The sequence below is a fragment of the Mustelus asterias genome, chromosome 26, assembly GCF_964213995.1.
Source record: "Mustelus asterias chromosome 26, sMusAst1.hap1.1, whole genome shotgun sequence".
NCBI lineage: Eukaryota > Metazoa > Chordata > Chondrichthyes > Carcharhiniformes > Triakidae > Mustelus > Mustelus asterias.
In genome coordinates, this window is record NC_135826.1 from 28,873,752 (window position 1) to 28,889,965 (window position 16,214).

The following is a 16,214-nucleotide window of genomic DNA, read 5'->3' on the forward strand; positions in this document are numbered from 1 at the left end:
AGGCAAATGGGATGTTGGCCGATATCGCAAGGGGGATAGAATATAAAAGCAGAGATGTCTTGCTGCATCTGTACAGGGCATTGGTGAGGCCGCAGCTGGAATACTGTGTGCAGTATTGGTCCCCTTATTTGCGGAAGGATATATTGGCCTTGGAGGGAGTGCAGAGAAGGTTCACCAGGTTGATACCAGAGATGAGGGGTGTTGATTATGAGGAGAGACTGAGCAGATTGGGTTTGTACTCGTTGGAATTTAGAAGGCTGAGGGGGGATCTTATAGAGACCTATAAGATAATGAAGGGGCTGGATAGGGTAGAGGTGGAGAGATTCTTTCCACTTAGAAAGGAAGCTAGAACTAGAGGGCACAGCCTCAAAATAAAGGGGGGTCAGTTTAGGACAGAGTTGAGGAGGAACTTCTTCTCTCAGAGGGTGGTGCATCTCTGGAATTCTCTGCCCACTGAAGTGGTGGAGGCCACCTCGTTGAATATGTTTAAATCACGGATAGATGGATTCCTGATCGGTAAGGGAATTATGGGTTATAGGGATCAGGTGGGTAAGTGGAACTGATCCACTTCAGATCAGCCATGATCTTATTGAATGGCGGGGCAGGCTTGAGGGGCTAGATGGCCTACTCCTGCTCCTATTTCTTATGTTCTTAACCCCTTCAAAAAACTCATTCAAATTTGTGAGACATGATTTTCCACTCACAAAGCCATGCTGTCCCTAATCAGTCCTTGCGTCTCTAAATGCCTGTAGATCCTGTCTCTCAAAATACCTTCCAACAACTTACCCACCACAGATGTGAGGCTCACTGGCCTGTAGTTCCCAGGCTTTTCCCTGCAGCCCTTTTTAAACAAAGACACAACATTTGCCACCCTCCAATCTTCAGGCGCCTCACCTGTGACTATCGATAATTCAAATATCTCTGCTAGGGGACACGCAATTTCCTCCCTAGCCTCCCACAATGTCCTGGGATACACTTCTTGAACTGCTGTAGTCCATGTGGTGTAGGTCCACCTACAGTGTTATTAGGAAAGGGGTTCCAGGATTTTGACCCAGTGACAGTGAAGGAATGGCGATATATTCCCAAGTCAGGATGGTTAGTGACTTGGAGAGGAACTTCCAGGTGATGGTATTTCCATGTGTTTGCTGTTCTTGTCATTCTAAATGGTAGATGTAGTAGGTTTGGAAGGTGCTGCTTAAGGAGCCTTGGTGAGTTCCTATAGTGTATCTTGTAGGTGGTTTTGTTAGGGTCTCAGACCAGAACCCCAGAGTATATTATGAAGCCAGACTTGACCCTAATATTTTTTCTATTTTGGCAAAAATGGGAGGAAAGGGTACTTAATTCCAGGAATGATTCCACTGACAAAGTAGGGATTTTCTATTGTGAAACAACTTTATTTAATAATAGTTTAAATATAATTCTAACAAATGAATTAGCATAACAGTAACCAGTTGAACAATATTTAAAAATGAAAGGAAGCAACTTTACTTTCTAGCTTATGACTGTTCCAGATCCACTTTTAAATAAATACAGGTAGCAAACCCAGGAATATTTACCTCAACGTTTGTTGAATGTCTTGGAGCTTTTAGAGAGAGATAGAGGTCCAGGAGCCTGCAAAGTCCTTTTCACTTCAAACAAGTTTCAGCTGCAAAACTAACTGCTTTCAACAAAAGCCTTTTTATCTTTGCTACATCATCATCTCATGACCCTGTCAAACACTTTAATCATAAATCCCAGGGGAATTTAAGTGAACAAAAGTCCCTTAACTCTACTTAATGTCACCATTTGCAAGACTAAAATGAGTAATTATCCTGCTCTCTCAAAATCTGAGCTGCAGTCATACCGACTGCCTATAGTATAAAGCTGATTTTTGAAACATTCCCCTTAAATATAAAAATTAACATGTATATAATATATATCCACATCAATTACACTACTCTCATCACAGTATACACTGCTGTCACTGTTCGTCGGTGGTGGAGACAGTGAATGTTTGTGGAATAGGTGCTAATCAAACGGGCTGCCTGGTCCTGAATGATGTAGAGATTTTTGAGTGTTGTTGAAGCTGCGCACATCCAGGCAAGTTGAGAGTATTTTATCACACTCCTGACTTATGCCTTGTAGATGGTGAACAGCCTTTGGGGTGTCAGGAGGTGAGTTATTCACCACAGATTCTGACCGGCTTTTGTAACCACAGTATTTATATGGCTAGTCCAGTTTTCAGTTTCCAATCAATAGTGTTATAGTTCAGGTCAGAAACTCCAAAGTGTTTTGTGGAGCCGGCCTGGATATTAAGTTTTGCCTCTTGAATTTGGCTAGGATAAGCATGATATGTTTCACTTCAGGTATGATTCAAATGACCCACTAGAGAGCTATTATCAAACAAAGTTCATTTAAGAATATAGTTAACATGTATAGTAAGAAAATTAGCAAGAACTTTTATCAATTACAAACAAGAAACAGAACAACCACTATAATGTATAACACTTAACAAATATATGTGTTCCAATCAAACCAATTCCATAGACAAAAGACCCTTTTCACAGGTTTAACACAGCATAGACTAATGCTCATGTAATACTGGACTTGGGTCCTTTGGATGAAGTCTGCAGTTCTCTGGAGTGACTCAGAATAGTTTGAAGTCAGAACAGCTTCCCAAAACACCAGCTACTCTATGGAATACACCAACAGGAAATTTCCCCCTTCAGAAAGGAAAGGCAAGACTTGCTTTCAGGTGATCAGCAGAATTTCCCAAACCAGGGAGTGTGAGACTTCTTTTCAGCTTGACGCCCCTTCTAAACCTAAAACTCAATCCTGCAGCTCCAAACTGAAATTGAAAAGAAGCTCCCATCACCTGACCTGCCAACCAGTTCTTCTAACAATGCAGAGTCATAAATATCCCAGTAAAAATAAACAAACCTTGTTTAAGCAGCAATAAAAAGATTATCGTAAACAGCTGGCAACAATGAGAAAAACAAACTGAAAAAGTTTGCATACATCTGCAGAGTACATGATTTTTAAAAAAACTTCTTAAAGGTACACTAAAGTCACAATAGTAACTCCCAGGGTTTCAGTGATGGTAATCAAGTCAAGGGGCGATCAAGAATCATGTAAGAGTTTGAAATATCCTCCGATTGAAGATGTAGTTATTGTTGAAACATACAATCTGGCTTATGAAAACAATTTTGAGACTCTTTCCAGTGAACAAAGGTGTCCCATAGCATTGGATGGGGGAACAATAGAATAGACACAAAATGAGACCGTTCTTTAATTGGGATAATTGGAAAAAAATTGTTAATCATTATAATTTCCTGAAATGTTAGAAGTACCAAGAAATACCAGTATCTGTGCTGATTGACCCGTTGACAAGTTATGCCAAAATCCCCGGAATGTAAAAACCATATAAAGTAAATGGTAATCGGTTAAACAAATTGGAGCTTGAGGCTAGGTGCCAAACACAGACCATATTATGTTTTTGAATCCCTCTTTATAATTAAAAATTGAAAATGCTTAAAGTCATGATACCATCATTCATGTATGTCAACCATTGAATGTTTAAGAAATTGCAATCATTGAAACTTTCAATTTTTACTGCAAACTGATGACAGCTATATTCAATTATATAGAAAATACATTTCGGGTTTTTGCAAGGAGAAGTTGAAAAAACTCATCATAAAACAGAGAAATATGACTTCAGTTTCTCTTGCACCTAAATTTTTAGTCTTAAGTTTACAGCCCCTTGAAAGTGGTTATATTCAGGGTACATATGTGAGCTAGACTTTTTGTATGGGGGGAGGGGTGTGGAAGTGGGGGGCAGGGTTGCAGGGGCGATGAAACTAAGTCAATGAGCTGCAGAGTTTTTGAATTGGCACTAACGATCAAGAAAATATAGACGTAAATTATTTGCCTTTTTTGCACTTGTCAGGAAACAGAGGTCAGTTTAAGTGACCTCTAATATTGTTAAATATTAGATATACGGTACATATATAAGTCGGTTTGATTTAGTATTTTTGAGTAAGAAGGGGTATAACTCTAGTTAGATTCATGTTAAACAAACATGTTTATATATATGGGAATTTTTGGTTTCAATTTAAAATGTGTTTCCATGGTGCTGAGAGAGTTTAAGATGGGAAAAGTAAACATGAGATTGGAGAAAGAATGAGATATTGCTTAGCAACCAGGATCCACTTTTAGGAGAAATATCTTTTTGAGTTTAGTTTTAACTAGAAACCAGAATAGAAGGAGCTTAGCAAAGAAATCTCTGACAGCTCTGCTGGAAGAAAAGCCAGTAAGAAGTTTAACAACACCAGGTTAAAGTCCAACAGGTTTATTTGGTAGCAAAAGATATACGGTACATATATAAGTCGGTTTGATTTAGTATTTTTGAGTAAGAAGGGGTATAACTCTAGTTAGATTCATGTTAAACAAACATGTTTATATATATGGGAATTTTTGGTTTCAATTTAAAATGTGTTTCCATGGTGCTGACAGAGTTTAAGATGGGAAAAGTAAACATGAGATTGGAGAAATTATTTGCTACCAAATAAACCTGTTGGACTTTAACCTGGTGTTGTTAAACTTCTTACTGTGTTTACCCCAGTCCAACGCCGGCATCTCCACATCAGGAAGAAAAGCCATACAGTGAAGTAAGGGGAAAGAAAGCAAGTGCTAGAAATTTAAAGAACAGCTAGTTAAGGAAACTAGAGAATTAAAGAGAAGTTTCCAGGGAGTTTGAAGTTAAAGGTGAAGAGGAAACTGGAATTAGAACATTGAATTCACAGACAGAGCTGCAAGTGCAGACCTGGGTGAAATTGGCTAGAGAAAAGCTAGAGAGATTGGAAGCATTCATAAGTTTGGTGCCCTTATTTCCAGCCTTTGGAAACAATAATGTCTGGTCAGGGAATGAGTACCTGAAAGTTCGTATAGAAGTTTGAATGTTGTGGCAATTCAACACAAATAAATACTGAAAGGAGAATGGGAAAATATGGAGGCAGATCCTTGCTTAAACAGTGGAGAGAAAGCCTGGTTTGAAAGGAAGAATTGAAAAACCTGGACGTGGATCCTTGAAGAACACAGCTGATAGAAAAAAGCAAATTACTGTGGATGCTGGAACCTGAAGCCAGGGATGAGGAGATGGGGATGGGGGGAGGAGATGGGGAGAGGAGATGGGGGATGGGGAGGGATGAGGAGAGGGGGAGAGAGGGGGGAGGGATGGGGGGAGGAGATGGGGGATGGGGAGGGATGAGAGGGGGAAGAGATGGGGATGGGGGAGGAGATGGGGGATGGGGAGGGATGAGGAGAGGGGGAAGGGATGGGGAGGAGATGGGGGATAGGGAGGGATGAGGAGAGGGGGAGGAGATGGGGAGAGGGGATGGGGAGGGATGAGGAGAGAGGGGGGAGACGGGGATGGGGGGAGGAGATGGGGGATGGGGAGGGATGAGGAGAGGGGGATGGGGGATGAGGAGAGGGGGGAGGGACGGGGGGATGGGGTGGGAGGGAGTGGATTGAGGGCGTTGGGGAGGAGTAATCTGAAAGCCGTGACGGATGAGGCATCGGACGATTGGAATTGGAATCCATTTTAAAAAAAGAGGAGCCGTTAAATTGGGGGCGGGGCTGAGCGAGATCGCGCTCCCATGAGGCGCCGCGCCCTCCCCACCCTCCAGTCTATAAATAGCCCCGCCTGGCCGGTTGCTGCGTCACAGTCGGAGCTGCTGCCAGGAGCTGTAGTGTGTGGGGGCAGCGGCACTCGCGGCTTCCTCCTCCCCCCCCTATTCTCTTTTTATATTTCAGACCAGCGTGTCCGGCACTCGCGGAGCCTTTTCAGCTGGTGTGTGTTCCCGTGGAGGAAAACCCCCGCCCCCCCTTCCCCCTTCTAAGGCCGGATGGTCAAGATCTCCCTCCAGCGCATTTTGAATAGTCACTGTTTTGCTAGAGAGAAAGAAGGAAACACAATGCCATCCATGACGTTTAGTAGTAATACTAGTGCCGGAAGGTAGGGCGTTTTTCTCCGCTTCGGATAATAAAAAAAACCGCGAGTCAAGATTGTCTTGTTGTCTCCTTTAAAAAAAAAACCCCTATCTTTCCTCGCTAGGCCTTTCTTAACACGGGCCGAATGCACAATAAGCGGAATATTCGCTTACAACAGCAAGAGGGTTGGTGTTTAAAACCATCTCTTCGCCGTCGACGACTGCATTCGGCTGCGGAAAGGGATTGTGTCTATGGTGTTATTTCTCCACAAATAAGTTAAAATCCCCCCCCCCCCATATAAAATAACAGTCTCGATTAAATATTTGTATTTTTAATCATTTGGCTGAGTTTAGCGGCCGACCCCGAAGTTACTGGGGAAAAGACCAGCTTCATAAAATGGCGCCTGTCTTGAATGGGAAAACGGGGCCCAGGCTTGATTTTTTTTTTCTGGGGCTGTGGGCAGATAAATAAGAGGGTTGGGAAATCATCCCCCCCCCCCCCAACAGGCTGGGGTGTGTGTGTGTGTCGCCGAGTTGACTGGGTGGTGCCTCCGATGGTTGGAGGCTGGCAATGCAACAGGAAGTCTTTTGTGCATTCACAACGCCTCCTGTTTTAAAAGATCACTGGAGGCGAACAAGGCTGACTCACAACCCCCCATACCTTCCACAACTACCTCTCCCTCACTACTGATGGGATGGAGGGGGGGGGGGGGGTGGAATGAAAGGGAGAAAGTGCGTTTCCTATTTCTCTTCCTGGGTAAAAGACCTGATGGGGGGCAAATTAATTATAATTTATGGTGCCTGGTCTAAGTTGGGTGATATATTGGCCGTCCATTGTGCACCCTTCTGTTTACTTTTTTAATAGAGCAGAAAATTGAGCATGTTTGCATTATAGTTGCCCCTTTGAGTTGAGCTGCTTCATGCTCTGCTGAAGCTTAAATGCCAGGCCCCACTTCCCCCTACTCGGGGGGGGGGGGGGGGGGCAAAAACAGCAACTGTGATTAGTAAAGGAGGCAGAAGAGGAAAGTTAACCTGATGCCTGGTTTGAGTTGAATTGATATTGAGTGTGAACAGTTGTGTAAAGGGGTCTGTGGGGTTCTTATTTTTCTCTTTATTTGAATCCAGGCAGGGTGAAATGACATTTAACATACCATTTTTGTTTCAGTCCCAGGCTGTCCACCAATTGCTGTCGTAACCCTGGTCCGGGGCCTCTGTGGTGTTCCTGATGTCCCTCACCCACCCTTGAAGATCCCAGGTGGGCGGGGGAATGGTCAAAGGGATCACAATCTTGCAGCCAGCTTACTGTATTCAGTGAGTATTGAGCTATCAAGTTGGAAATTTTAAAACTAAACTGTTGGAATTATTTTCAAGGGCATGTAACTACATGGCTAGGTGACTAGATGGTAGTAAGCAGAGAATAGATGTTTCTTGGGGTTGATGTGATCGGAATTGAGCTTGGATGGGAATGCTCCTTGTTTGAGTGACTTAATGTGCATGTTTATTTGTTCTGTAATCTTCTTTGTTTATACATAGTGCAGAGTTAAGGAAAAATGCAGGACACTAGACCAGTTAGGTGAGTGAGCAAAAATGATGTACTTGATTCAGTATTATTAGCATTATTAATAGATAAAATATAAAACCTGGGAAATTGGTTTAGTGGGTAACTCAAGCTAGGGAAGCTACCACATGGCATAGATCAGATGTAATTTCTGAGAAAGGAGACAAACTTTGGAAGCTGGCACTGTTAACATGACAGGCTCCTGAGCTGCAAGTTGATTAGATGACAACAGCAATAGTGCTTGTGCAAAAGCTGCTCTTGCACACTTTACATGTGTAGAATTTAAAAGGATGGATTGCTTGGAAATACTTCAAAGAGCACTAAAATATTTGATTTGTTTCCTTCCCAGGATAATCGGCTGAGTGTAACAGAAGATTTGAGTGCAAACAGCAGGACTAAAATTCTCCACTTCCAGTCCAAGCTTACTGATGCAAGAATTGTTCACTGGAGAGTAGTACTGAACAACAACAATCTGTACATTGAACTCCCAGGTGGGGTATTGCCCGAGGGAAGCAAAGAAAGGTATGTGCTGGAGCATGTGATTAGTATATCACATTTATGCATAAAGTTTTTCTAATTTTTTTTGCTCAGTCAATTTTTACAGTTAAACATTGTGTTGAATAAAGTGGCTCTTAAATCCTTGCATTTTGACCCCTTTTCATAACGTGACTTTGATGTGTCTGTTCAGCCCTTAGCTGAAAATCAACTAATGCGTTAAGTTAGCCTGTTTGTATTAGCTTGGTTGTTTTGCCACAAACCTCAATGAAACTTGTGTTTTGAAAATAAAATGCAATTTTCAATTTTGAAGTCTTGACTGGAGAAGACCAGTGGATACTTTGCTAGATTATAACATTATTAGCACCTTTCCTGTTTAACAGTTTGTGTATGCTTATTCAAGAATAAATTCAGCATTGAACTCAACATTCTAACCCAATTCTTTTTCAGTTTTACCATCCTGCTTGAATTTGCAGAAGAACATCTTCAAGCTGAGCATGTCTTCATTTGCTTCCACAAGAACAGGGATGATCGAGGTGAGAGTACAATGGTACTATTCTGTAATGTTGATAACATCTGTGGCCCTTGACGTGTGTTTTTCTATGGCATCTATTTCTAACTGCCATTGTCCCATAGTAAGCACCTGAATGATTAGTCAGCCTGATATAACAGTATTATCATGTTGTCATTCTCTAACCTAGAAATACAAACACATCAGTTTCATGTTTCAACATCCTTGCATCTGACAATGTTCCCATAACATTGCATTGGAGTGTTGGCTCTGTATCTGTACTAACTCCATTGTTGGTTTCAGCTATTGTTTTGGTCCAGGTGCAAGTTGGCTAACAACTCCTGATGTGTGTTTTTAAAGATTTTGCCACTGGTTAAACTACTAACCAAAGGAAACCATTAACTCTGCAATTATATTTGTCAAATTGCATTTGATTTTGGTTACCCTGCAGATAAGTAAGTTTAAAGTTTATTTGCTATTGTCACAAGTAGGCTTACATTAACACTGCAATGAAGTTACTGTGAAATGCCCTAGTCGTCACACTCTGGCGCCTGTTCAGGTACACTGAGGGAGAATTTAGCATGGCCAATGCACCTAACCAGTACATCTTTCGGACTGTGAGGAAACCGGAGCACCCAGAGGAAATCCACGCAGACACTGGAAGAATGTGCAAACTCCATGCAGTCACCCAAGCCGGGAATTGAACCTAGGTCCCTGGCGCTGGGAGGCAGCGGTGCTTGCCACTGTGCTGCCCCAGTTAGATGTAACTGAGCAGCTAAGATCCTATTGGGAACAAATTCCGTTAATCCAAAATTTCAATGAGACAACAAAGCATCTTAATTATTGAACTGAAACTGGCTGAATCAAGTGCATTCTGAGGGTTGGTGACATTTCTAGCTGTCACGAGACCTAAAATTGGATTTGAAGTTCCTACTTGTTGTTTATAATCTTGCACTGATTAATTTTAATTTCAGTCCAAGGGAAAGCTCCTAAACTTAAGAATTGAAATCTGCTGTCAGTCTTGACAGTCCATACCCACTATTCATAAAGTGCATATGGTTCAACAGGATAGAAATAACACTGCACTTGCAATGGTGAGCCAAAGCAATGTAGTATGGTGTTTTCTATGGACCTGTGCACCTTCCCCAAGTCGTGCAGTACTTTTTTCCATCGTAAAATCTGGATATGACCATAGTTAAATATTACCTACCAAATGAAAAATGCTTTGGTGTACAATGCAAGTGGTATACAACTGCTTCCTTAGCAATGTCCTTCAGTAGTTTTACAAATGTTCTGGTTAATTGCCAAGTATTAAAACTGAAACTAGTGGCTGCTTCTGTAGTGTTGCTCACATGAGTGTGAAAATAGGGAATCTTTGCTTAGCTGTTTGACACGCAGTGGATTGTGATGGCTTGAATGCATAAAAATTTGTAATCTAACCAGTTTAAGAAATTCTGCAATTCTAAAGCTTGAAGCTGAATGCATTGTATGTTCCAGCATACAGATTTTGATTGGTACGATTAGATTGTATAACTTAGTTCAAAATCTTGATCTGCATGAATTCTATACTTAACTGTATTTGCCTTGGCACTAACTTCAAAAATAGTCAACTATATGCATCTGAAAAACAGACTTCATTGAATCTGAGCAGTAAGGTTTGGGACAGTTTTAAGTGCAACCAGAATGTACCTTACAATCCTAGAATCCCTACAGTGCAGAAGGGAGGCCATTCAGCCCATCGAGTCTGCACCGACCGCAATCTCACCCAGGCCCTATTTCCGTAACCCCACACATTTACCTGCTAATCTCCTGACACTAGGGTCAATTTAGCATGACCAATCAGCCTAACCCGCACATCTTTGGACTGTGGGAGGAAACCGGAGCACCTGGAGGAAACCCACGCAGATACGGGGAGAACGTGCAAACTCCACTCAGTGACCCGAGGCTGGAATTGGACCTGGGTTTCTGGTGCTGTGAGGCAGTGGTGCTAACCAACTTGCACCTGAAACTCCTGCCTATTGTCCTACGTAGGTTGATCCAGGGAAGTTATCGACCCATTAATAGATTTCTAATTTGTACAGGCAGATCAGCAGCAAATTCAGCTCAGCAATCCAGTCTGGAATTTGTGCTGGAACGTGCCCTGGTATGACTGTACCTTTGTATTTTGCCTGGTTTTAGTCACCCAAGATAAGCATTCAAACCATTGAGTTGATGCAGTCACAAGGCTGATGCCAAGAATAAAATTCGAGGTCAAAGACTGGTTTTTCAAAGGAGATTACTCAGCTGAAACACTTTTATAACCGACAACAGACTTTGTATCCCATGTTTGGGGCATGATAAAGCTGTGATTGGCCCTAAATCTGATAGTTTTCGTAGTTTTAATTTTGTCACCTTTTCCTACATTGCACTTGGAACAAATAGTTTGAGTGGAGGTAATACACTTTAACATTGCCTGGAAATCCCTCATTAAAGAAATAGGTCCTACAAAGCCATGGCAGGTTAAAGACTCAGCCAACTTAGTTTGTGTTTGTCCCATTTTAAACTTTTACAGTTGCATTGACTAATGGTTAACTAAGCTGTGAATGTTTAATGCAATTGACGTGTAAAATGGTTGATTTGTTACTGTCACATTCTTCAACTCTTTTAAACTTTGCAGAGCTAGCAGCTTTTGCTTCTGACACTTGTGATAATATAACAACTCGGCCAAAGACATTGGCCTGGATTATGTGGTTTATATGAACTTGATTAGAAACATGACAAGACCCTTTGATCATCTTCTGCCATTCAGTATGATCCAGGGTGGTTTTCTACCTAAACTTACCTTCCTTCCACTCTCCAAAGATGTGTGGGTTCTATGATTCTGAGATAGTGGGATTCATTGTCGATAAGTAATGAATTTCCATTTTTTTTACTGTGTATGCAACTGTCACTTTGATTCTCAATAATGACTTTCATTTTCCTCATAACTACAAGAGCCATTTGCTCCTCTTGTCCGTACAACAGTTAAGGTGGGAAAATTACCACTTGCATGAAATGTTAACACTTTTTTCTTTGTAAATTTCAGCTTCACTGCTTCGCACATTTAGCTTTCTTGGCTTTGAGATTGTGAGACCTGGACATCCCCTCGTCCCAAAACGACCAGATGCTTTCTTCATGGTGTATACATTCGAAAGAGACTCATCTGATGAAGAATAAATGTGTGCTTTTATCTTGCTCTTTGTTTTGGGTTTCTTGTCTTGTCTCATCTGTGATGGTATATTGGTGAAATTCTGTCTTATCTGGCATTGCAGCCTCAGGAGAATCTTCAGGTTCAGTGGTGGTTGGTTAGATAATTTCACTTGTACTGTATCTCATGTTTGCATGTTATGATTATAACAAATAAATTGCTCACCATGAAATTAACTGCATACTTTTTTTAGTTTTGGTTGACATGTTGCATTAATCTTGAATAAAATTTATTTTTACTGTTAATGTGCTTAGCTTGGAGTGAATAACAATGTGTTGACTATTCACCATTGCCTCAGGCCACAAGGGAATTGTTGAAACCAAGGTAAAATAGTGAGGAATTATTTTTAAAAAATTATTCAGCCAGCATTTATTCCCCATCTCTAATTGCCTTTGAGCTGAGTCATGCCAGACTAGGTAAGAATGGCATATCAACAATGGTTTCGTGGTCATCAATAACTTCCAATTCCAGATTTTAAAATTTCAAATTGTGCCATCTGCCATGGTGGGATTTGAACCCAGTTCCCCTGAGTCTCTGGATTACTAGTCCAGTGACAATATCACAACTTCTCCCTCCATCTAAGTGGGATGATCTATTTTAACTCCCACCCATCAGTGTTTGAATTACAATTGTTGGATGGGTTATTTCCACCAGTGTTTCTTTAAATGGCATTCTGGTGGACTGGGTCATGTAAAAGCTGTGCTCTACACTACCTTCTATGTTTCAAGATTAAATTTACCTGAACTGGGTGTGGCCACAACTGCCCACATTCCTGGTTAAGATTGCATTGATTTCAAATTAGGCTCACTTTTGGTTTTTCGTGTCAAATAATTTAGTAAACAACAAAATAGTTCAGTCATGATTTTAAAATGAGTTATTTCCAGGTGGTAGGCTAGATCAACCAAATTAATTTTGGAGCAAATTTAATGTAACCTAATCTGCACAAGGTGGCAACACTACCCTCTGCTCTGTCAAAATCACCAAGTAATTTCATCTGTCCTAAAAGTCTGCAGATTACTCTAATGGTGCTTATGTTCAAACTGTTGCAGGATGGAAAAGTGAATCAACCCCTGGAGTATATTATGTCAGTTCCAATCTGAGCAACATCCATTAGCCATCATTTTTTTCCTGTCCATCAGCCATTTGGTTACTGTATGAGATGCCTATCAAGTCTCTGAATTGAAATCAGGCACTCTGAACAAGAATTAAAAAATACAGCTTGGCTTTGACGCGCTGGCTGCTGTTTGATACACACTGAATCTGATCTAATGGATTGTTAACAGACAAATGTGCTTAAACTGATGTTGGACTAATTCTGTAGTGACCAAGTTTATCCCTCATTTTGCAGCTGGGTAACTCGAGCTGGTGCTATGTATTTGATATTTTAAATCCAGAATTAAATTTTCTACACCTTGCATTTGATCCACATCCTCAAGTACACCAATTCTCACTTCCAAAGCTAAAATGGGCACATTTAACACCATGCCTTCATCCTCTGCAATTCCCATGTTTTTTAATTGTGCATGCAGTAAGCATATTTGTTCATAATCCTTTCAGAGTACATGGTTGAGTATATACACCTCCAATCAGAACATGAATCTGTTCTGATTGGAGGTGTACATACTCGACCATGGAGTGGAGATGCCGGCGTTGGACTGGGGTAAACACAGTAAGAAAGTTTAACAACACCAGGTTAAAGTCCAACAGGTTTATTTGGTAGCAAAAGCCACCAACCAAATAAACCTGTTGGACTTTAACCTGGTGTTGTTAAACTTCTTGCTGTCTCAACCATGGAAACAGGCTTCCAATATCGGCACCCACTGCATTGAATGTGTTACATCGTAGAAGCTAATTGGGTGTTTCAGCATGTCCCCATTTGGAATTATCCCATTTTGCATTGTTTTGCTTAAACCTTGGTCTGTTAATGGAGTTTGTATTGTTTAACGTTGCGAGTTTCATTTTAATGTTTCCCAATGTATTTCAACTTTGAAGGTCCTATAAAACCCGACTGGCTTTTAGTTTGGTTTTAATGGACAAATGTGATACCCTTAAAATATTTAATATCTCACTTCAGTGGCAATTTTCAGAAACACAACTGCAACTTTAAGTGAAGACTTAACTCAGCCCATTGTTCCAGATACAAAGTTATTGGGTAAAATCTGAATGGCAGATTTGGGTGATTTGTCTATAGAGTAAATACACTGGAGTGGCTTGAACAAGAATCAAAATGAAAGTTTGCATAAATTAGACCTAAAATAATGGTTACCCAGGAGTAGGTTTGGCTAGAGTTCAATGGAAGGATTTGAATTGCTATATGTATTCATCATTAAGATCTGGGAATGAGTTATGGTCTAGAACAATGGGCAATCTGGGCCACATGCGTCCCATTTTGGTTCTGAGTGCAGCCCACGAGACGTTATGGTGACTTGCCCCTGCGCAGTGTTGCCATGTTCTGTTGATTTCTGTCTGCTGAATTTTTTTCCCACCAGACTGAAGTGATAAGCACGTAAAGCAAGGGCAAATGAAGTGCATTCTGATTGCACTCAACATTGAGAGCTGTGCTTGCAAAGTGTAAATATATATTTTTTACTATTTGAAGCTGATAGTTATATAAAAGCATTTTAATCTTATTCTTAGGGTGATGGTTAGTGAACAAGCCAGATTTCAATCTTGCAGCCCACTGAGATGGATCAGCCCACTCACTAGCCTAGGTTGCCCATTATTGCTCTAGAAACTGAATAGAAATATACTATCTCATGGAAGGGTGTTTTGAGAAACCAAATAAGTTGTCAAAAATGTAGCATTCTTACGCCAGGTCATTGAGTGGTATCAATTCCTACCTCAAAAAGGAAAACAACTGCTGAGCACTTTCCCTAAGGACACCAAATTATTGATGTCACTGATCCAATGAAATGATGCAGTTGTTTTTGTCAACAAGGAGCATATGAGTATTTTGTTTTTATTGTATAATGAGATGTCACACCAACTTGCAACAGTGTTTTGGATTAAAAAAAATTTTTGTAGCGATTGGTGCAAATGTTTCTCTTCCACCCTCTCCCAATATGATTTGCGATAAAACCTTTTCCTGTTATGCTGTCTTGATCCCATTCACACTAATCGTATAAGCATCTAATTTACCTTCCTGGGCCCCAGGCTAGCTGACCTTGTAAAGAATCCCGTTTCCTCAGGTATTCCCCCCACCACCCCCACTTTAAAAATTGTAATGAGCACTCTCAGTACTTGCAAGCTAGTGCCCCATCCCCTCTCTTCCTTTTCTCTTCCCAGCCCATCAACAAGATGTCGCCTTCCAAATTTATGCCCATCTTTTCTGCAAATCCCATGTTTGAATTTCCACCCTGATTTTTGTCCTTGCCACAGCTCTGAAACTGCCTTAATTGAAAGTCGGAATGACATCCGGTGTGCTGTATCTCCCTGTCTTTCTTGAGCTTTGCTACTGAATTACCCAGCTGACTGGAACTTCCCCTGTTTGCTTTCCTTCTAACCTGTCCAAGCGTCCCCATCTGCCTCAGCTTTCATTTAATTTGTCAACTTTCTGCTTCCATTGACATTATTTAATGTGTCATTAACATTCTAATGAAACTGAACATTTACTGAAAACCCAAGTAGATTATACCTCCTGGAAGTTGAGCAATTCCTTTGGAAAATCAGTTTTGTGAGGCAGAATCGCTATCTGCTAAAACTATTTTTGGATTTCCAGTAGCTGCACCTTTAACGCCTGAAAATTATTTTAGGTGTCAACATGGAGTACTTGTTGGAGCATTAATCTCAGGCATGCAGAGCCTGGTGTCAAATTACTGCCTGGAGGAAGTGGTTTGGGAACATTTATGGGAGCTCTATGGTTTCACTTCTCACCCTCTACATGTTACTTCTGGAGTTCCCCAAAGATCTGTTTGAGGCCGCCTGTGGGATTAGTTGATCTTTTATTTCTTGTGGAACTGAAACAGTTGTGTTTGGAAGCAAATTTACAAAAAAGGGGAAAAATACAAGCCCACAATCTACTTCAAACTGAAAGGTCAGGGGCCAATTGTCCCATACCAGACTATTAGCCAGATTAGCTCTTATTCATTTTCAGAACAGCAGGAGATGTTTTTGTAATAGAAATGCAGCTTAAAACTAGTAAGGCTCCTAACGCAAAATAGCCAACAGTCTCTATGACACATTCTGATTTTAGGTTTTTTTTACTATTGCGTTTTTGTCCATTGTGTTTTATTTAAGTCACTCGTAAATCTAACCATTGTCTTAAAAACATATTATTTTCAGCCTTCCCATGGAAAGAGTGGGTATGGATCATTAACATTCACTGGAATAGGATGTTGACTTGAATATAAGGAGGCACCTCCTAGCCTAGAGTGCAGCACTTCCTCAGTACTCCAATAATGCTTTGGCCCTGCCTCGAACAGGGCTCTTATTGAGTGCTCACGAATAACATGCTGTTTC

General features: G+C 40.9%; 1 protein-coding gene across 1 annotated transcript; it reads left to right on the top strand.

Annotated features, from left to right (window-relative positions):
* Window positions 1–5,741: 5,741 nt before the first annotated feature.
* oaz1a (ornithine decarboxylase antizyme 1a) lies at window positions 5,742–14,779 on the top strand. The gene is given in 6 exon segments (XM_078198368.1): window positions 5,742–5,992; window positions 7,132–7,189; window positions 7,191–7,277; window positions 7,874–8,046; window positions 8,470–8,555; window positions 11,595–14,779. Coding segments are annotated over 6 exon segments (645 nt in total). The 5' UTR covers window positions 5,742–5,882; the 3' UTR covers window positions 11,726–14,779.
* The last annotated feature ends 1,435 nt before the right edge of the window (window positions 14,780–16,214 follow it).